The following is a 22,130-nucleotide window of genomic DNA, read 5'->3' as shown; positions in this document are numbered from 1 at the left end:
TTTGCAGGTCTGATGGGCAAACCTCCTGAACACATACAGATAACAGAAGTGAAAAAAAAATGCATTGCTTGACATTACGAAGATGAACTAGCACTACAAGAAGGTAAACAAAGACAAAACACACAAGAGAAGGAAGGATAATAAGGAACAGGTGAAACTAATCAACTCAGGGAAGGCAATCACCCTGGCAGGAAGCACACAAGGACATGAATCAAAGTGTGTGAAACAAGAAGAGTGGAGAGTATTTCAAAATGAAATGGGAAGCATTAAATAAGACGAGACAAGTGAAAGATAATCTGCTGTTCCCACAGAAGCAGCATTTCATGTTCTGGGGCCTCACTTTCTAGCAGCTTGATATCTTCCTCATTTACAAAATATCTTAATGAAAGAAATGTGATGCTGACTTCCTTTTGTTTCAGCTCTGAAAAACACATTAGTAACATCGGCAAATATTTCATTGTAGTGGCGGAGGATGCTATACATGATGCTGAACTGCAGGTCTACAGAGTTAACTAACCAAACTCAATCATTACTAATGTCTGAAAAAATACATTTAATCCTATTTTTAATTCAAAATAGTAGAATTCGAAATAGAAAAAACCTCTGACTAAAACTGAACACACCTAAAGTTATATTGCAATTTTTAAGTACTTTAATTAACAGCTCCAGCTGTTCTCTAAGAGTACAACATTTTACAGTACTATAGACTTTTTCAATTGTTTTCATTCACTTATCATTAATTGGCTTCAATAATCTGATGATAAGCAAGGGTGGGATGACCAGTGAACATCTGCTCTGAATGCAGCGGGGAGCGAGAACTCCTGGGTTAGGACTGACATCTACACGCTTCAAACTGCACCGGCTACGTAAACTAATTGCCAATGTTGTTCTAGCCTCCCGTGGCAGCTTACATATTTGTGAAATGCGACAACCTACCTCGTCATACCATTGCAGTCCAACCTCCTGCTGCCCACCAACAAAAGATGTGACAGCTGTCAAAAGCTTAATAATCAAGGCATTCCTATTCTTTCTGGTGTTTCCCCCAATTAAATTATATTTTCATACTCAAATGGATCTGTAAATTATACTTTTATTTCTTTTTATTTACTCGTTCCTTGAAATGGAAAATAGTCTTTCTCTAGCCAGACACTTCATTTCTCACTGAAAAATTTGACTTTGTCACGTTTCTAAAGTGAAGTAAACTAAATAAAAAGTAGCTAAAAGCTAAAACTGGAGTCAGAGTCCTGTAAAAAGTTTTAAGTCTTTTTTCTTTGAAATCTTGACATTAAAACTGTGAAGTAAGCGGGTGAGCTCTGGTTGGCTGTGGGAAAGCTGGGATAACAGGGACACAGCTTAAAGAATAGCTGAGATGAAAGTCCAAAAATGTGCAGAGAATCAAATCTGGGCAAATCTTTTTTGTGTGATAGCTGTTTCTCTTATAAAGGTCAGCTTCAGATAACAAAAAAGAAGAATTTTCTTTAACCTAAAGAGGTGTGATTTTAGTCATGTAAAACATAGAGCCTAACCAATGTTTTTATTAATTTCTCTCATAATAATTTAGTTGTAGTAACACAGGACGAGTTGATCCCAAAGAAAAAAACTTTTTTTTCCGAAAACGGTCAGGTACAAGGACTGAAAAGCAACTTTAATAGACCTTCAAAAAGACTTTGGAACTATTACTCAAGACCACTTTAAAAGATTATGAGAAATTCTGGCTCATTGGAAGCAATAAATATAGGAATGACTGCGGCTCACGGTACTGTATATAATGTACTGTATGTACAAAGACCTTCACAGTGTCCTTTCCAATGTCCTTTCTGTATACCAGCCAAAATGACTGCAGAGATTTAATTATACCTAATGGAGCTTCTACTTCTACACCAATATCTTATTAATACCTAAAATAAACTAATGAGAAACATGAGGCTAAAGAAGGCCAAGAATAAAAAAGATACTCCGCTTTGACAGTGGATTCATATCATGCTGTCAGTTCAGTAGCAGAAAAGTAGTTGCATCACTGCAACTGCTTGATGATTACTATATGTCAAAATAGACAAAACATAAACCTATATTAAAAACACAGTTTGCAACACCAATGTCCAGAAACTAAAAGGGAAAGGAAGTTAAGCTTCGTAGATGTAATAGTTCTGCCTCCTTCATGAAATATTTTTTCATATAACTCCCTCTCTTCGAGCAGCTCATTTCCTCTCAGCTAATCCATGTAATGTATGACCAACTGCTGCAGTTTCCTGTACATGCAATACTTAGATAAATATTCAAACAAATGGACAAGTCACAGCATTTTAATTCACTTACTGGTTGCTATGACGGATGCTCTACAGAGTCAGGTGTGCCGCTGCTTTAGATCAGATTTTCTTCTCATTAGACGGAATGCATAATGTGCCATACATTCCTGCTAGCTGTGACATTGTACAGTGTTTATGAAATGTTGATTCTAAAGCATCATTTGTTCATTAAAAGACAAGATGATGATGGGATTCTTGTCATTTCCAAAACCATTTCAACCTGTGTTGTTCTTGTGGTGATCTGTGTGAGTGTGTAGATGTGGAAATTTGTAGTTTGTTAACAAAATACATTATGTTAGCCAACAATGCTGAGTAATGGACTAATATTTCTCCACAGAGCGCAAGGCAAGTTTATTTGTATAGCACCTTTCATGTCCAAGACAATTCAAAGTGCTTTACTTGAAACATTGAAAGCATTACAGATGGTGTAAAGAAGCACAAAAGACAACAACAAATCAGGAATTGTATTAAAATCAAGCTTTAAAAAACACTAATGGGTATTTTGTTGATCGAATGATAACAGCAGTCGATCCAGGCAAGTAGTCTTACCACATATATACATGCATCAATGATTTTCTAAATTTACAATGTCATAATGCTAAAAAGCGTTGCTCCATAAGCTACATAAGCATAGATTGGTTTATAGCTGACATAACATAGTGTTTTTTAAATGTATATCCACTATATTTACTTGTTTTGCTTCTATAAACTTGCAGAGTGAGTAGGACATCTAGAGACCACAACATTTTAAATTAATTTAAATTACAAGGATTGTGCCTTCAATCCTAAAGAGACTGTTCATAATGACCTACTGAGTAAAGCATAATCTGACTTTTGGCACCACAGAAGGTCTGACTGCTCTAAGCTGTCAAATGAGCCATTCTTCTTTCCTGCTGGAGTGTATTTCATCTTTTTTCAGTAGCAGTGCCAACTTCATGTTTTACTCCAGTCCAAATTAATATAGTACAAAAGCAAACTTACCACACAACACAGCTTCTGCTCCCAAATTGTAAGATTTAGAGAAAAGAAAACATGAAATCTCTGAAATTTAACAAATGTACCAAACCATAGAAAAAAAAAGAAGGTACAATGGTAGTCCCACCACTCCCCCCACCTGTGTGTGTGACAGAAAAACAGAGCATTTTACTTGTGATGGGATAAATAAGGACACAAAATGGTCATCAGAGGTACAGTGCTGGTCCTTATAAAAGTATGAACTGCAAAGGAACGAATAAGTAAAAAAGTACCCTCTGTTGAGGGGACAACGCAGTACCTTGGAGGGTACCACGTCAGTCAGTATTAAGTTTCCTTAGGGTGTTCCATGGTGGATGGTAACCATAAAGCGCCCAAAGAAAAGATTAGAAATATACAAATACTTTACATTTATGTTCCACTTGTACATTAAATTGGCCCCAACAATTTGCGGTGGTGTGCTGATGTAGATGACCTGTGATGGTGACGGGTGATAGGAGTAGTCAGTTCATTTTGTATAAACAGAACCTTTAAAATATTTATAGACTCTGTTTTAGCAAAAAGGATGAATCTGTTGTGAAATAATTGTTTGCCAACATTAATTTACCTTAGGGTCTTCAGATTTTCAATTACTAGGCAGATACTATCATTTCTGGGCCATAGAGCGCACCTGAATATAAGTCACACCGTCACCGAGCGTGCATCAGCTCCATTTCCTTCTTCAACAGCCACATTGATCACCCTTAACTTAAAGACAGCTTCTTGTGCATTTTGCCTTTCTTTGTGTGTTTTCCGTGGTGAGGATGTGTGCATGAAGTTCAAAATGACTTGTTCGCCAGTAAAAATCTATGCATTATTGGCCACAGGACTCAAATCGTGTGAAAAAAGTTGCGTCTTTTAGCCCGGTAATGATGGTAACCGAATGAATGGGATGGTTGAAAAGCAGTAACTGAAAGAAACGGATGAAAATAGGCAGTTTTGGAAAAAAAACATCTGTCAAGACAGGAAGAGTTTCTGAAGGATTTGGAGATAGAGGAGCGAAGATGGAGGCTGTTAATAACGAGGCTTCTGGTCTTATGATATTATCGCTTCCTGACATGCACATTTCCTGTTAAAACATGAAGGGAACATGAGCAAGAAGCTGCTTCAGTGCCTTTATGTCTTTTCCCCCGCATTGCTTCTACTTTCTTTCTGTGTTGTATTAATGAAAGATGCCAGATGACAAGGATGAATGGTGAAAATGCCTAAAATATAACTTTTCCAGTGCTTGTCAAGCTGTCACAATTGATCCTTCAGAGGTTTTGTAAAATAGCTACTATCCAAAACTCAAGAACCTCAACAGGTCAAGTGTTACATTAAATGCACTAATGCCCTCGTCTTTGTGTATCTCTGTCTCTCTCTTCTCTGTCTTTGTCTCTCCTCCTCAGGCTCAGTGTCTCTCAGTGTATTCCTGCTGTCTGTTGCATTCATAGTTTGTGCTGTTTGGCTGGTAGTTCTGTGTGGCGTCTGCACCTGGTGTCAGCGTAAACTGGTAAGTTACATATTTCAGTATTGATATATACTTTAACTACCCTGTCACTTGGAAATGTGTTTTAATTTTAAAGGGAAAACTAAAAAGAATACATTGAGGCTGAACTTTTAGAAAAGAAGGAGTCATTATGCTGTAATAGTTTCACTTTTGCTATGGAAATTGAGTGATCATACCTTATTTACATTCATGTTTGTGCAGAACAATACAAACTGTTGGAGAAAGACATTTCATTTTAATCAGATGTACTGGAGCAGAGAGAAATCTGAAACATGCAGGATAGTAACCTTTTTGGACTGGAACTAAACATCCCTGTTTTACACTATTTCACAACAGGCGGCTCCTTTATTTCCCCTATCACCTAGGCACAATGTGAAGATCAATATGATGCCTTTCATGTCCTTCCCATCCTTTAAATTGAAGATAATACAAGTGCAAGCAATATTTTAATCTTTAGGTCTTGAACATATGTAAATCTATGGAATTTGAGAAGAGAATTTTATTGCATTAATAAGTATTTTAAAAAAAAAAAAAAGAAAGAAAAGTGCATGGAGAAGAGTCTTTGTTTCCATGGTTTTTTTTTATTGTTTGAGAGATAAATATGAATTTAATAAAGTTAACTAATTAAATAAGAAGAGTCATTTTCACATATATTATCTATAAAAGATAGACCAAGTCATTATGAAGACATCTCTTGATGTATTTGCGTTTTTTAACACTTAAATGAATGATTTCAAGTCCATCCCCAGTAAAGAATAAAAAATTACTTATTAATTAATCTGGTCCAACGGCCCCAACCATGTGTAGGAAAGTGTGTTTTAAGATTAGCTTGAGCTTGACAAATGTCTACAGTTACAGTGATTATTGAGTCTGTGGACACTATGAAAAAACAAGATCTAACTTTTTTTAAATTAACTTTTTATTACACTTTTTTTTTTTTAAATTTCTACATAACAAAGATATTAGATGGTAATTAAAAAATAATATGATCGAATATGCCTAACTCATTATGTCAGGAAATACACTAGTATTCTGACAACAATAAATCAGTTTTCGCTTTGACACTATTCATTGCCATGCATTGATCTGTTCATAGTTGAATTAAAAAACCTACAGTATGTAGACATTGTCTGACACATACTGTATTTGATGCATAATAGCCCACATGATCACAATGTAAGACAATATAAGACACATATACATGTTAATTTAAAAATCCATTCTGATCTTAAATTCATTTGGAAAACTTTAAGATAACTGTACCTAAAATCAAATCAAATCAAACTTTATTTGTATAGTACTTTTCGTGCTTAAAAACAATACAAAGTGCTTTACATTATAAAACATTCATTCATTCATTCATTCATTTTCTAAACCGCTTAATCCAATTCAGGGTCGCGGGGAAGCTGGAGCCTATCCCAGCTGGCTTTGGGCGACAGGCAGGGTACACCCTGGACAGCTCGCCAGTCCATCGCAGCATTATAAAACAATTTACAATGTACCAGATGTGCACCAGATAAGGAAACAATATTCTCAGGGAGCCTCTACACAAAGGGCTACCCCCAAACAAGACCACTCAGGCCATCACCATAAAAAGTCAACTAAGAGATCTGGAAATTTGATTTACAGAAATATGATATTTTTCTGTAGAAAATGTACATGAAGCCTGATTTATATATGCAAAGAATGATATGCCCCAATGACGGAGCAAGTGAAAACTGTTGCAATAAAACCTGAATTTTTAGTAGAAAACTTAAGTTTCCAAGAATAACTTTTACTCCTTGAGATAAAAACGAAGCTCAGTGCTCTGTGCTGATATTGAAAATATGTCGATATTTAATCTGAAATTCTCCACAGTAGCTTTAATGTTTTTTCATTCTAAAGTTTGCTAGAGACTTAGCAAGTGATGTTTCACATTAATTTCTTATATACAAACTTATTTTTCTTTCATAAGTCCATGTTTTACCCTCAATTTTGCTGTTTTCTTACATGTTTTTGAACAAACTGCAGTGAATATGAAATATACTGTACTTGTGTGGGAAGTCAAGCTTTCCTGTTGAACGTGCCCTGGCCTTGAATTGAATGAGGTATGTGTTGTTGTGCCTTCCTTTCTATAGCGAGAGATTATATGTTTGGCCATGACAGACGACATTACTGCCCTCTTTGCACACGATTTTGTGTATTCAGAGCTTTGTGCATCATGGCTGTTTGCCTCCAGCACCACACTAATGATTCATATGTTAATGAGCACGACTCTGAGCTGCTGACTGTTGAAGCTACTGTTTTTCCTCCTATACACTGTAATCTGCTGGCATTTCCAACTCTGTCCTGCTTTCCCCTCTTCTGTTCTGGACAGCTGATCATGAAATGTACAAAAGCTGAAAGTTAAAATATACTGTAGATGTAAAACATCTACAGTATATTAAATAATGAAACATTTCCAGTTGCTTAATCCTGACAAACAAACCAGATCTCTCTTTGTGTACTTTGAAGTTTTCTTTGTTTTTGTGTCACTCTCCTTTTCCAGTCTGTTTGGATTTATCTATTTGTCACTTTGTCTTTATGTCCTTGTCATGAACAGTTCCTTTTCCTTCTCCCTCTTGACCTTAAAGTCACTGTTGTGTCTCTTTCATAATCTTTATCAACTTTATCAGTCCTTAATAAACAAAACAATCTTAAACATATTTGTCTTGATTAGCTAATTTACCACTGTTCTACCTGCAGGGGAATTCACGTGCTAAACTGTCACAAGTGTTACGCATCAAAAATGAAAAAGACCAGAGAGAAAGGAAAAAAGAGGTTATCTTGTAGCTAAACATTCACAAAGGGTGGTGTTTAGCTCATGTGGTCGAGCAGCCACCCCTCATGCAGTGTAGCACACCTCAGTGGAGTGGTATCAGCTCTGAATCCCACTCAGTGAAATACACAAGATGTTAAAAAAAATGTTAACTGAAGCAGAAAATAAACACAAAATGTTTGTTGGCATTTAACCCAAATTTGTTTACAAAAGTAATATGTTTTGTGGATTTATGATATTGTGAAAGATAATTATTGTGAAAGACATTATTCTTTTGGTGAACACACAAATGCAAAGATTTTAGTATTGTTATGTATTATGAAGTATTTCAATGATGAGGCCAGTTTTTTTTATTTTTGTTGTAGACTGCAAACATTTGGGTTGCTATTAATAGTTTCATATCAGACAAAATATCAGCATTTCAGCTTTTATTTCCAGGTATTTACATCTGGATGTGATGCACAGCTCAGGATTATTTATGACAAAACATCAAATTTTTAGGTGAACAAAAATATTGTAATAGACATTTATAACAGACTGAAACTTAATATTAATTTGCAAACCATTTGTTTGCAATGACTGCCGGCCACCCTGCAACAACGGAAGCTTTGTGGGAAAAAAAAAAACAAAGTTGTCCTTGCACATATGCACAGTTTTGTATTCAGTCAACAGCACAACATCTCTTCACTTCTGGCTGTGTTCACATGCAGGTAGTTTATTTGTCATGGACCCTCTAGCTGATCCACTATAGCATGGGCTGAGCCAGACGGAAAAAACAGAGAGGGGTCTGGTTTTAGGACATTTTTCTCTAGAAAACCTTTCTATTTATAACAAAACCTGTTTGGAAAAGGTCTTTTTTTTAAGCCTGCAACTTCATTATATTAAATCATTTATGTAATTGGTTAGGCTAAATACAGAAAAAACACTTGTATGTGTTTTTTTTTTTAATTGGCAGGACAGCTTCAACATGTATAAAAATCAGTTGGAGAGATACTTGAGTTATTTCAGTCCTGAAGTGTATAATTGAAATAAATACATTTTTCACTGAAGTGATTGCGAGTCATGTACATTACAAGAGGTCACTCCTTTAAAAAATTTACACAAAAGGGAATAAAAGAAAACTGTACCTGCACTATGTGATTTTATATAGTTAATCTTGAAATATTAAGTAAATCTACGACAGATTTTTTTTATTGAATTGTATACAAAGCATTACACTGCATTATTTTTAGTACCCCTGTAGTCTGAAGTTGTTGCACTTCTTTAAAAAAAACAAACACACAAACTGATGCCTCAAAAATTTAGAAAATGAAACAAGTCTACGCGTCCACTTCAATGAGCTAAAAAAAATCATGCTCATATAACTTTTCTCTTAGTCTCACAAGACAATGGAAATAGGTGAATATGTCCAAACTCAGTGTTTTAACTAAGTGCAATGGATGAAATGATATGTTTACTGAATATAACTTAATCTAATCAACATAAAATATGGTTTTGTAATAATTTTCCATTGTCTTTTGGGAAGGTTTGTGAGGCAATCCGATGTGATACTATGACATGTGATACCAGCTTGTAACCATGTATTTATTAATGTTTGTTAAATCATTTGTATTTTTTTCCTGATCTATGTATGCTTTCATTAATATGTAAACCTGGCCGTGTATTTCATTCTGTCTAACTGTAATTAAGTGCAACTGACACTGAAACAAGTGGACAGTCTTTGGTGAATATTTGGTGAGATGGGGCTAATATGAATGCAAGCATGTGTCAGTTTGCAAAGAAAACATGTGCATGCGCCAGTTACAGTTTTGGCTCCCCAGACCACGCTTCAGCATGTATTACTATTTCACATAGTTCAAAATATTAGGGTGTTGCAATTTCAAAAAGCAAATGCAAGTGTGCAATGATTTTGGATTTCAGAACTAGTTTTGAAATTATTTTACCATTTTGTAGCATTAAAGGTAAAGCTCCAGCATTCTGCGCTATGGCCCAGTTTAGCTAATAAGCATTCTTAGGTGAGATAGTGTCCAAACTGTGTATATTAAAAGGGGATTAACAACCAATCTCCTGAAAAGATAAAGCAGTTTATCCTCTCAGAATAAATCATTTCATGGCAGAGAAAAAGGGAGAGGAGGAGGGAAGTGAGTACAGATGCAGGAACAGTCACAGAGGTGCACAGACAGGCAAGAGCACAGGTGTGCTAGGTTTTGTTGTTGAACATCCAGGTGTGTGACAAACACAATGACAGAAATGAGATGCCCATGCTGCTCTTAAAAAGGAGAATCACTGTCTGTCCAACTCATCTCATGCAATATCTTTATCATCTGTTGCACAGTTTTATTATTCTATATTCCCTTTCAAGCTACTTCTATCTTGTCTTTTTCTGTTTCTCACTTTTCCCTTCACTCTGTCATTGCACTCAGATGCTTCTGTTTCTCCATGTGTTTTTCACATCCTCCCACACTCTCAACGTTGTACCTTCTCCACCCTCTTCTCTCCAGCCTCCTGAAGATTTTATGATTCCCTTTAATGATTGATGAGCTGCACTTGATAGTATATTCTTGACTCTTAGAAATTTACCCGACTCTCAGTCCCAGAATCTAATATTATTCTGCATGTGTTTACAGGGTAGTGGCTGGATGTACCAGGTACAGATCGGGTCAGGACCAAAGCTTTGCTCTCTACTGACAATGTTTGTGTGAGTGAGCTAGAAATATGGGACGTGGCATGATAAAAGATAGTTTATTGCGGATGCATTAGAGATAGATGCAGTAGAATACATAAAGAGGCCACCTGTCTTCAGGACTATGAAAGCTGAATTAAAATAAACATTCTGCTCTGTGCCATGTCAGAAAGCCTGCAGGCACCAGGCTGCTTTACATCATTTTTAAGCATCACATTTATTGCACATTAGTTCAGTATTTCACATTGCAAGAAACAACTCCACAAGTCATCAGAGTCAGCAACAAGTTAACCTTGTGAAAATAAATATTAACATTAACAAGAAACATGTTTTTTAATTTTTATTATTACAAGAACTGAAAGAGTTCTGGCTATAGCAGTAACATCATTTTTTAAAAGTCATATTCTTTATATTTTCTCTGTTCCAGTTTTTCTGTAAAAGTAAAAGTGATTTCAAGAGAAAACATACAGGAAGTTGTGTTTTGCAGCTGTAATATGGGCAATTTGGATAAGCAAATGACTTTTTTGTCTTTAAATGAGGAAACAATAGCTAAGTGTGCTTTCCATATTTCATAACAGACAGCCCTTGAATAAATGACATTAATAACTCTCTATGGAGGGACTGGTAACAAGTTTTAAAGCGTAATTAAATATTATTGTCATTTATACAGCTTATTGTTTAATTAAAATCTTTCTGTGGAATCTCTCCATGCATTCTTAACAAGTTTTATAATCTACTGACTTGGTTTGTGTGGGTGCTTGTCTTTGTAAACCTGCATATTGTCACTTTTGTCACTGGAAAACCTTTGACAGTCGCTCCTCAGAGATTTTATTCACTTACATAAATAATTTAATGAAGACAGTTTTATTCAGCTCAGCAAATCCTGATGTCACACCAACCTTGTTTTAGAATGTTCTCAAAGCACGGGGTCTTGTTGGTTTGCGATGTCACAACATAATGATCTTGAAGGTTTACATTGTAAATTCTGGTCATATTTGTGTGATTCTTCTTAGTGCCTTCTTATGGTTCAAAAGCATGCAGTTATGGTTAGCTGGAGAGGGAAATGCATCCATGTGTGAAAATGAATTGTTGATTGTTTGCATCCGATGATATGAACCGGCCACATACACCAACCCAGACTGCAAGACGTACCAACACAATGTGCACGTGCACTATACTGTTAATCAAGAATGTTTCTTATGCAATGCTGTTAGTGACACACTGATGAAAAAAATGACAATTTTTAGTGAAAGCAACCACTTTAATATCAACCCCTTAAATAGCTGCTTTCAGTTGTTTTCTATCCCATTATTATGAACAGTGGCTAAATTACAAACTTGTGAAGCAAATGTGTTCTGGCTGGATGAAGTGCAGTTGTGATTCTGTTATTGAAGTGTTTGTCCTCCAATCAAAAGACCAGAGGTTTATTTTCGACTGAATCCCCACATTGCCCCCAATATGCTTATCATTGTTATGACTCTAAAGGAAAAGCAATACAAAATTCACTTATACTGCATCATAATTAGCACTGTAAAAATGTATGTATGAGACATATGTATATGTATTTAAATTGTTAAAAAGCACCATAGACCACTTATTTTGTACTGATGAAAAAAAATTATATAGCAACCAGTTTTAATCCTTGCCAATATTGGCAAGGATTGTCATTGAAATTGCTGTCTGAATCACAAAGTGACAAAAAAGTAGAGAGTCTGAATGGGAAACTTGGTTGGAGCTCAAACCCTGATGTCCCAGAGATGGTTCATACTTTACTGACAGGATTTAGACTGACAAATTTTCCCTACCGCTGAACTTTTTTCCCACGTCACCGTGAAATGTTATGGCATCTTAATACACTGAATCTCTACAGCCATTGAATGCTACTCAAAAAATCAAAAGGAGTACATTTAAGAACTGAAGTAGACCTCAATCAAAACTAGTTGAAAAGGCAAAAAAATGTTCCTGTAGTGATATAAATACATTCACGTACATGCAACAATTTTAAATGTCTTTGCAACATGATCCAAACTGACATGAGTGAGTTTCAGCTGGTTTACAGTTCATTCTCACCACAGTGGCAATATACTTCTATCTTTTTAGGACCCTTTAGGGAACAATAGATCAAACACAGAAGTAAAAACAAAGCTGTTCCAAATCCTAAACCCCCAAGGATTAGGGGCACTGTAGAGCCTGGACAGGTCGTCAGTTTATTGCAGACAAAAGTATATTTTCTTCTTAATACCACAACCAACATTCTGCCATCACTGATACTGCTTTTGGTTTTTAATGTGGGATTTTCATGACACTAAGGTCATGGTAAACCTAAGTCCTTAAATAAAGAAATTGGACTTATTTTCTTTATTTGTAGATAATCTTATTGGAGCACCAAGAAAAATAAGTCCAGTTTCCTTTAGTTTAGCTTTAATTTATATAATTGTTCTAATGACCATTAGGGACATTCTTTGAACACAGTTGCAGGTCATTTTGGCCTGTATGCACAAACCACCCATATAGGAGGACAGTGTTGTTTCAAATGATTATCTGTTTTTATATAGCCAAAAATGGTTTTGCATAGTATTTGTCCAAAAAAAGTGACTTATTAAATGACATTTTCACAAGATAGATAATTAATATCAACAACAGATAGCTATAGCTGAATCATGAGACTGAACTCCAAAATGTGCTCCAGCTCTTGTGTAACTTGTTAATGAAATTTTCTCTTGAAGATGTTGTTTGTCTGATTTTGTCTAACCAGAGTTTGAGATCTTGTCTTGTTTTGTTTTGGGAATGTGTGCTCTTTATGTCCTTATTGTGAGGTTGCAATAGAAACGTGTTGCATAACAGCAGACGGTCTCAGTGACTCAGTGAAAGAGTTCAGTGTTATAACCCTGAAAAGCTCAATGAATATGAAGTTCAATAAAACACAGAGGTCAGTAATTACAACTACTGTATGTTCTGTTAAAAGCGCCACCCCCATAAATGTTGCACAGACTGTGTAAAGAAATAGAAATTCATGTGGAACCCTCACAATAATCCTGTTTTCTGTCAAAGCAGTGTTTTGTTATATAATCCTTTTTTTAATTGTTGATATGTATTTCTGTCTTTCTATGTATGTTTTTGCTTGATATCTGGTGTCATTGTCTCCGTTTTATAACAATAAATTTATACTAGATGTCATGACTTAATTGCATACACCCACAACCTTTCAGTACGCGATTTCACTGACTGATAATAGCGCTGCATGGGAGGTGTCATACATTGTTAGGCAATGTCGAACAGTAATTGCATTATTACTTACATTCATTCATACGGATAGAGAACAGAAGATTTGTCATGGAACTTGACTGTAACATGTTACTGCACTAAGAAAGCTGATTAATTAAGCCAGTTTGAGTTTAACTTTATTTTTAGTAGCTTCCTATACTGGAAAAAAATATTAGAATTAGTACGTGAACGCTTGATGTATTAAAGCATTTTATTATATCTCTTTTTAGGGTTTCACAGACAATTTGAATTTAAATACACTTTACAGAGCTGTAGATGATCACAGTCTCATGTCTCTAAGGTTGATCTGCAGTTGGTTTTTCTAAGTGTGTTCTTTCCTTTTGTGTTGAGATATGTTTGTGCGTGTGCATTGTATCTGAGTGTGTTTTTGTATCTCACCTGAGAAGAATGGTCCCTCTGCTTGTCTGATCCTCAGAGCTGGCTGTAGCTCTGGCATCAAACCAAAACTGTTTCACTTTCCTCATTTATCATATATGACACATGTTGGAAGCTGATGCTGCGCCAAAGACTGCACAATGCACACCTCACTTGAAAACATGTTTTTGTAGACAAAGCACAAGACAATATTTTAACATCTGTCCCCTTCATGTTTCTTTGTGTCTATGGCTCATGTGTTTGCAGGGGAAGAGGAATAAGCCGGGGGTGGAGGCTGCCAGCTCTCCAGATTCTTTGAGAGGTCGAGGGGAAAATAAAGCCATCAAGTAGGTGTCAGGAAGGAAGTAATGGAAGCCCATGGAAATGATCTATGATGTGTTGACAGTGTCACATTTTAACAGCATTTTCTGACTGTAAAGCTATTCTCGTAGCTTCCAGCATGGGGTAGAATGTCCACCATGAAATGATGATCTCAAAACAGTGTTTTAATAGAATATGCATCATTTTATCAAAGCAGATGACTTGTAATGTCCTAAAATCCCTGTCTTTATAGACAACATGTATTTTATTTAGGTAAATCAGAGGTTGGATTATGTTCAACTTGCAGTTTTAGAAAAGAATTCATGTATTCAACAACAGCCTGACATCATCCGTTTTACAAAAACATTTGTAGACTAAGTCAAATGTCTAGAAAAAGGCTGGTTTATGATTTTAACTGTAAAACAAAAAGTGCCATTTAAAGTTTTCATGTAGAAAGAAAACTCTTCGGGCAGAAATTGGATCGCTTTTCCATTCTTCTTTCTTGCAATTTCTGGTTCTCGTAGCCCAAATTGTTCCAAGGCACATTTTATTCTCCTTTTTTCCCCCTGAAGTTCCCAATGTTATCAGTATGTGTAAGAACTGGACTTTTGAGGCTTTAGACCCTTTAACTTTTAATGGTATAGATGCATGTTGTGGTTTGGCAATGAGTCGGATCATGTTGCTCCAAAAGCTCTTTATATCATTCAGTTGATAAGAAAGTTAGTCATGTCATGTGCACCAATGCACCTTTACACCTTCATGGATGCTAACTTTTAAATAACTCATATTTATAAGCAAATGTTCACTTTTCTTTTTAGCTCAAATAACACCAATATTTTTGAAATGAATTTCAAGTTCTGATGTGTCCATCTTACAGGATTAGAATAATTTGTTATTATTTATCCAGCCTTACGTGTTTAAATAGGTGTCCGGCAGGAAATTATTATTGCTTCATTTTATAATCAGATTCTTGATGCCCTTGTTATTTAAAGTCAAAGTGACCATATATCCTTACAAAAGACTTTTTCTTAAATATTCTATATGCTGTCTTTGTAACATTTTCTATTAAATTTAGTCTAATTTTATCCTCAAATCATTGTGTTCTGTTTTATTTGCATTTTAAACTTGTAAATGGGGCAGTTGAAGCTGTAGATATATTTTGTAAACTAAGTAGTCTAATTATATCATTTGAAATAAAATGTGCATTTGGTAAGGGCGCATAGAATGTTATTTTGAATATTATCTCATTTCTTATCAAATATGTTTGTGACCTGTTTTAGACTAACTTTTTTTTTTTTTTTTATCTCTGAGTGATCTTGCATGTAGGTTTCTGTTTTAAACAGACACTTTACTTTTTACACACCTTTTTAGCATGCTTTAAGGTGCATGCTAAAAAGATTCACTAACATGAGCATATTACACTTTAATAGGCTATATTTCTTATGTAAAAACTCAGTTTAGATGAATCAGTGCTCTATGAAAATCTTTATTATCCAGTTTCTCCAGTCTTTCTCCAGTCTCCCTTTAGCTTTTCTAAAATTATTATCTGCGTGTTTTATGTTTTTCATTGCTGCTGCTGATGTTTTGCTGTTCTCACCTGCCTCACATTTTGTTCTTTCTCTGGCTGCAGTGACCTAGACAGAGACTTTTGGAATAACAATGACAGCAGCAATGTCCAGCAGAGATGGAGCTCCTACCCACCCAAGGAGTTTCTCTTAAACATGTCTCCCTATGCTCCCTATGGAGACCCCCGCCTCACGCCCAAGTGAGTCTCAGTCACGGCTGGTAAGGGACCCCTCTGTCTTGGCAGGGCTGTAATGAACAGGGGCTGGTGTACACCTTAGAAAACTCTCTCGACACTCTGTGGCTAGTTATGTTGACGAAATTTGAAACTAGTGGCAATGATTTAGCCTTCCACAGTAAATAAGTCTTTTGCTGCTTTTCTGATGAATAACCGCAAACCAAAATACTTCAACTTAAATTGGAGGTTGATTAATTTATCACTCTAAACAGTAAAAAGGTCACATTAATCGCCTAAAGCGAGCCAAAAAACCCAATTTTGTAATACTGTCTGGCCACTTATCTTTGAAGAAAAGTCTCCTCTCATCCCTTATAATCCTCATGTTTCTGCATTTGGGCATGCCGTGGTGTTTAGTATGCACTGCTGGCTGTGCAGTGCCTGATAGCGTGTGCAGAACCATGATTCTGAGGACATCCCAAACATTGACAGAAATTTGTCCATTATTCAAATGACTGCTTGTAGATTGTCTCTGTTTGCCAAAACTGTGCCAAGTTAACTCGTATATCTAATGTGAAAACATAAAACTGTAACAGAGAAAAAATTACTTGGGGGAACAAACTTTATTAAGAAAATCCTTCTTTTGATGACTACCTTGCTGTTACAGTAAAATAAAAAAAAAAGCATACATGGTGTACAACTTGAAATGTTTGCCAGCCCCATTGTCTACAGCCCTGCTAGCCTCACCAGACTCTTTTTGCTTCTCACCCGCAGCCCATGGAGTGTTACCATGGAGACGGACAACCCTCAGAGCCGATTTCACTCTTTTACATGAATATTTTCCTTATTTACTCAGCCAAGCCTCTGATCACCAAATGTTCAAATCTACTTCTCAGGATACTGTTACAGACGTTGCTGAATTATAGAAAATATAAGCAATTCCAGTTTTCCTGGAGGGTTGACTGTTGTTGAATTTCCTTTAAAAGGTTTTAAAGAGGCAGATTACTTTGAAAGAAAAGTTTGACATTTAAAGAAGCACGCTCATTTGCTTTCTGGAAGAGAGTTAGATAAGAGGGTCAACACCACTCTTATACAGTAGGTTTTTATTAAATATGAAGATGCAACAAATTGATTATTTTATTAAAGGCTAGAGGAAACTATACTTTCTGGCCTTCCACTGTTGAAACAGGTAAAATGCTGTCTACCAGTGCCGCTAAGATTCTCCTTTTATATATCCTTTTATATGAAAAATCAGAACACTTTTTTTACAAAGAAAAAAAATAATAGCTGTATTTTTTTCAATGAATTTTTGTCTGACTTTATCTTCTTTATCTTAATGATGTTAATTTGCCTCATATTTAGTTGGCTCCGTTTTGCCACCAGAATGCTTCTGAGAAGTCAGGAACAAAGGACATCTATGAAATCAAAAGGATCTGGCAAAAGATCCTTTGGGCTGACCCTGTGAAATATGGAGTCTAAAGAGCTTATTAGGAAGACTATTCTTCCTCACGGATGCTATGTAACTGGTGTGTGGGTGGTGTTAGTAGTAGATACGTAACTCACTTTACCTGTCGGCTGGGATCATTTGTCATGACTTAAAAATGGGCTGTTTTTCACAGAAAAAAATGTCTCACATCAAAAAATCTGACAGCCACAGTTTGAAAAAAGTAGTTTTGCCATTATCAGACAATTAGATTTTTTAGTACAGCAAGTATGATCATACCTACATAAACATGACCAAATACATCTTTTTTTAAACCTGAAAAAATCAACTGAAATCACAATTGGTTTTTGTTAAAAGTTATTTGAAGCATCCTTTCTACAAGCAAAGGTCAGATGAGCTGTGCTTATTGAAAGCATTTCAGCTCTTTGTTGAGATGAACAAAACAAAAGCCTGTGATTTAAAGAAGTATTAGAAGATGGATTTTGTTACAACTAAATTACTGATCTGGTATGGTGCCAGTTTCAATGCCAAACCTCATGAGCAGCTAGTCTTATATATAATCTTCTCATCTAACTCGCATCCAGAAAAAAAAAATCTGCATATTTCTGAAAATGTCAATCTGTTCTTATTCATGGATCTATTTATTTTTGGGTGGTTGGAGGTGGAGCGGGTGGGTGGGGGTCTATTTTTCACTATTGTGAGTGGAGTTTTTTTGTTGTTATTGTATGTTTTTGTAAAGTCTTTATATACATATACATATATATGTATATATGTATATATGTATAATGTATGTATATTATATATATATATATATATATATATATATATATATATATATATATATATATATATATATATATATATATATATATATACATACATATACATATATATTTTTTTTTTCTTTTAATATATGTATAAGTATATGTAAATGTAAAAATATATATATATATATATATATATATATATATATATATATATATATATATATATATATATATATATATATATATATATATATATATATATGTGTATTTGTTGCCATTATGGTTTCCCATTTCACATCATCCTGTCACTTGCTCTGTTTTCTGCTTGTTGTCACTACTCCTGCTCATGGTACTCTAAAGTGATGTAAGGCTGCCTGATAGCCCTCCAGAGTCTTGTCTGCTAAGCTTGATTCCAAAAATAGTGACACCATCTCCTTTGTGTACAACGGAGCAATTAAGTGTTTAGATGGTAAAACGTCTGCTTCATATCAACCTTCGCTCCATCTTTTAGATGCATCTCACACAATCACTGAGGCATTTAGTGAACCTGTTCTCTCTTATCTCCTCTAATTACAACTCACTTGACTCTTTCTAAACCACGGGGTGATCAATTACTCTGTCTGAGCAGCGATGTTGAAAATATTGTAAATTCAGGGAACAGCTGTGATTACAGTGTTTGTTGTGATTGCTCTGGATTATGATATTGACTTAAGTGTTTAATCTTGAGTGGCATCTATTAGACTCAGAACAGTTGTTTCTGAAATACATGATTGCAGATGAGTAACTTATCTGTTTCTTACCTCTGTCAAAACATTACAGTGCAAGAGCATTTGTTTCCCAAATTTCAAATATAACTTTCATTGTTAACCCATTAACATTAACGTTCTTAAATGAAAGTAAAAACTATCCCAGACAAAACTAATTTTCACACTTAAATCCTAGCAGCAGTGTGTATCAGAAAGAATAAATTTCTCTCAACTCTCTGAGCGTTAGCTGCCACTGTTACAGTTGTCAAATGCAACATAATTGGCTCTCGATGTATGAAAACAAAAGTGAACTTAAAACAAATCAACATTCCTGTTCCTGTTAACACATCACGCTAAGTATTGCCATATTTCAAGTAATGACATCTGCAGCTTGTAGCTCATAATGAGGACAATCACAGTAACTTCGCTACATCTTTATCAGTACTTCTGAGACACTGAACACAATGAACGATGATTTAAATAACTGTTTTTGTGAGATGTAAGCCCACCACTCTAAATAGCTAATATTAAATCATTTAATCACTTCTGTCTGGACACGTTCGTCAACCATATCCAATTTCCTTAAACAGCTCACATGCACATAAAAAGCATTGTAACCCTCTTCAAGAGGATGATACAGCTGTTTGGGTTTTGTGGACAGTTTCTAAGACAACATTAGTTTTGGTCTCCAGATTGTAACCCACCGTGAAAAGTCATTTGTTTTACTGTCAAGGTATACCCAGTGTCTAAATGTTGTCAGACACCCCACAATTGTGCAGCTATGTGTTATGTGGTGTGTCCTCTCTCCAAAGGTCTTGTAGTGAAGTCTGCCTTTCGTCTGTACTCGTCTCTGTTAAATCCAGGTTGGATGGGGTGGGTTTGCAGCAACAAGGAAAACTTTTAATGGTTATTTGTAGTGTTTTTTGTTTTGTTTTTTTTTGCAGACAGTTGTTGCTGGTGATGTAAAACATTGTATTTATTCACATTAGCTGTAAGTACCTCAGGTGTGCAGGATTACAGGTATTAGGATTCTGTTCTCATACCTTCATCTGCAGTTGTAAAACCTGAGGATGATCTGCATCATTACCCTGTGAAGTCCAGTGCAACGAGGAAGCAGGTAGATCAGTTCTCGGTTCTCCTGTGTAGAGTGAAATGGGCCCATTTCCCTACATGTAACACTGTGGAGGTTGCACATGCAGTGTGTAGCCAAATTTTCTCAGATATGAAACATTCTCACTCTACAATGTACCTTGTGTGATCTAAGCACTACCAAACCGCTGTAGTGGAATATATACAGTGTTTAAAATGAACTTTGTGAGTTATTTTGTCTGTTGTCTCTTTTGAGACTGTTGCGTTTTCCAGTTACTGAACGTGTGACTGTATATTTGTGGCTGGATAAAGTCATCAGTTTAACTAACTTTATTTTTGTTACTTTTGCTCTCTGGCCCTGTGAATTTGTGCGTCTGTCTCACGTCTATCCCCCCTTTTTTTTGTATCCTCTCTTGATCTTTGATTTTCCCGTCCGTCCGTGTTTCATTGTCAATGATCCCCCCCTCTGTTTCTAACAGCGGGGCTGTGGATAAGGGTGGGCAGGGCGGTGCAGGGCCCTCACCGGGGGCCAGTGACAGCGGGGTTGGCGCTTGCTCTGGTACAGGGGCGGGACCAAGCCGCAGTGACAGCGTTCGAAGCATGGTGTCAGGGGGCAGCAAGGCTGGGCGCTGGCAGACGGTCCAGAGCCACATGCATGCCGGAGGCCTTCGGTTTAGCAAGTGAGTAGGGCATGATGACATGGGAAATGCATGAAGGGCACAGAAGCAGCATGGTGTGGACATCACGGACATGAGTTTGTAAAGGTATCATGAACTGAATTCCTGCATGCACTTCCACAGATAAGGATTGAGTTATTTTTCTCAGTCCACCAGTGAAGATGCTGAAAACTAAGCCTGAAAGAGGAACTGTCTGCCTCTAAAAAAAGCTTTCTTTGGTGAATGCAAAGCTACTGAGGTCCCTTGACTACAAATCACTTCTTTATTCATTAATAGTATGTTTATGCCCTCTGCCAACTCACTAATGTCTCAGAAAAAGTAAATACACACAGGCCTTGCTTGCTCCAGTTTACTTCAACACTATTGAAGGTCTCAAAAAACAAAAGAAAATAAAAAAAACAAATGCTGACTAAAAAGCATTGAGTTGTCATTTTTGTAAGTTTAGTGAGTTTTTAAATAAATCTTTTACGTGCATGAAACATACCTGCTGGGCAACTTGGCAGTAAATGAGTACCTAAACTTTAATCACAATTTAAAGTCATGTCATTTATGTGTCTTGAACCCTACTCACTTCTTTTAGGTCTAAATGCCTTTCCTTTTATCCTCTAGAATTGGTTTCCATTTTCAGGCAATTAGCTCTCCTCTTTTCTGCGTCTCAATCTCTCTTTCACTCTTCACTCAGTATTCTTCTCTGTTCTTGTGCTGTCTTTGTCTTTCACCCTCCTCAATTTCTCTTAATTAAAAAAAAAAAAACTTCATTCAAGGTTTAGAGTCACCTTAACAGACTTGCAAGCAAAAAGAAAGAAAGAATGTGAAAATAACCCTCTAAATCAATAGGATTCAGTAAATAAAGAGATCTCATTCTCAGAGCGTATGAATGACTGTAGGTGGTACTGTACCGACACATACAAAAGACAGCAAAGATCTACAGTATCTGAAAAATAAAGGAAGATAAAGCAGTGAAGAGAATCACCACGAGGAAATGTCTTGGTGTTGTAATACCACTGATTTTTTTCAAATGAGTGAATTCTGTCAGATTTATTACACTGGACAGAACAGCAAAATCTATGAGCACATCAATCCAGCACAATGCATTGATTTATCATGATGTCAGTTGTGATAACATTACATTTAAACCCAGAAATAATGTGCAATGTAGAGCTTGTCAGTTGACCTTTTTAGTTATTCCTAATGTTGATCATACCATAGTTGCAATATTTACTTTTTGTGCTCAGATGTTCATATAAGAAAGATATCCTTGCATTAATGTGTTGCTGCCTTTCTATGTATCCCCTTTCATTTGTCTATGCACTTGCTTGATTTCACCTCAGGAACAATACATCATGTAGAGGAAAAGGTTTCCACACAACTGAGATATGCTGTTTATACCATGTTACAATTCCAAAGTGTGTTTTGTAAGAGA

General features: G+C 35.9%; 1 protein-coding gene across 1 annotated transcript in view; it reads left to right on the top strand.

Moving 5' to 3' along the window:
* Positions 1-22,130, top strand: part of syt7b (synaptotagmin VIIb) — a gene marked incomplete at both ends in the record, with an annotated part of 96,861 nt that overhangs the window by 35,967 nt on the left and 38,764 nt on the right. The window contains 3 exons of the mRNA XM_079242376.1: positions 4,706-4,809; positions 14,193-14,272; positions 15,877-16,011. Coding sequence (XP_079098502.1) covers positions 4,706-4,809; positions 14,193-14,272; positions 15,877-16,011 — 319 coding nt within the window. The remainder of the gene's footprint in view (positions 1-4,705; positions 4,810-14,192; positions 14,273-15,876; positions 16,012-22,130) is intronic.

The sequence above is a fragment of the Telmatherina bonti genome (assembly GCF_933228915.1).
Source record: "Telmatherina bonti genome assembly, chromosome: 1".
Taxonomy (NCBI): Eukaryota; Metazoa; Chordata; class Actinopteri; order Atheriniformes; family Telmatherinidae; genus Telmatherina; species Telmatherina bonti.
This window is presented reverse-complemented; position numbering and strand designations above follow the sequence as displayed.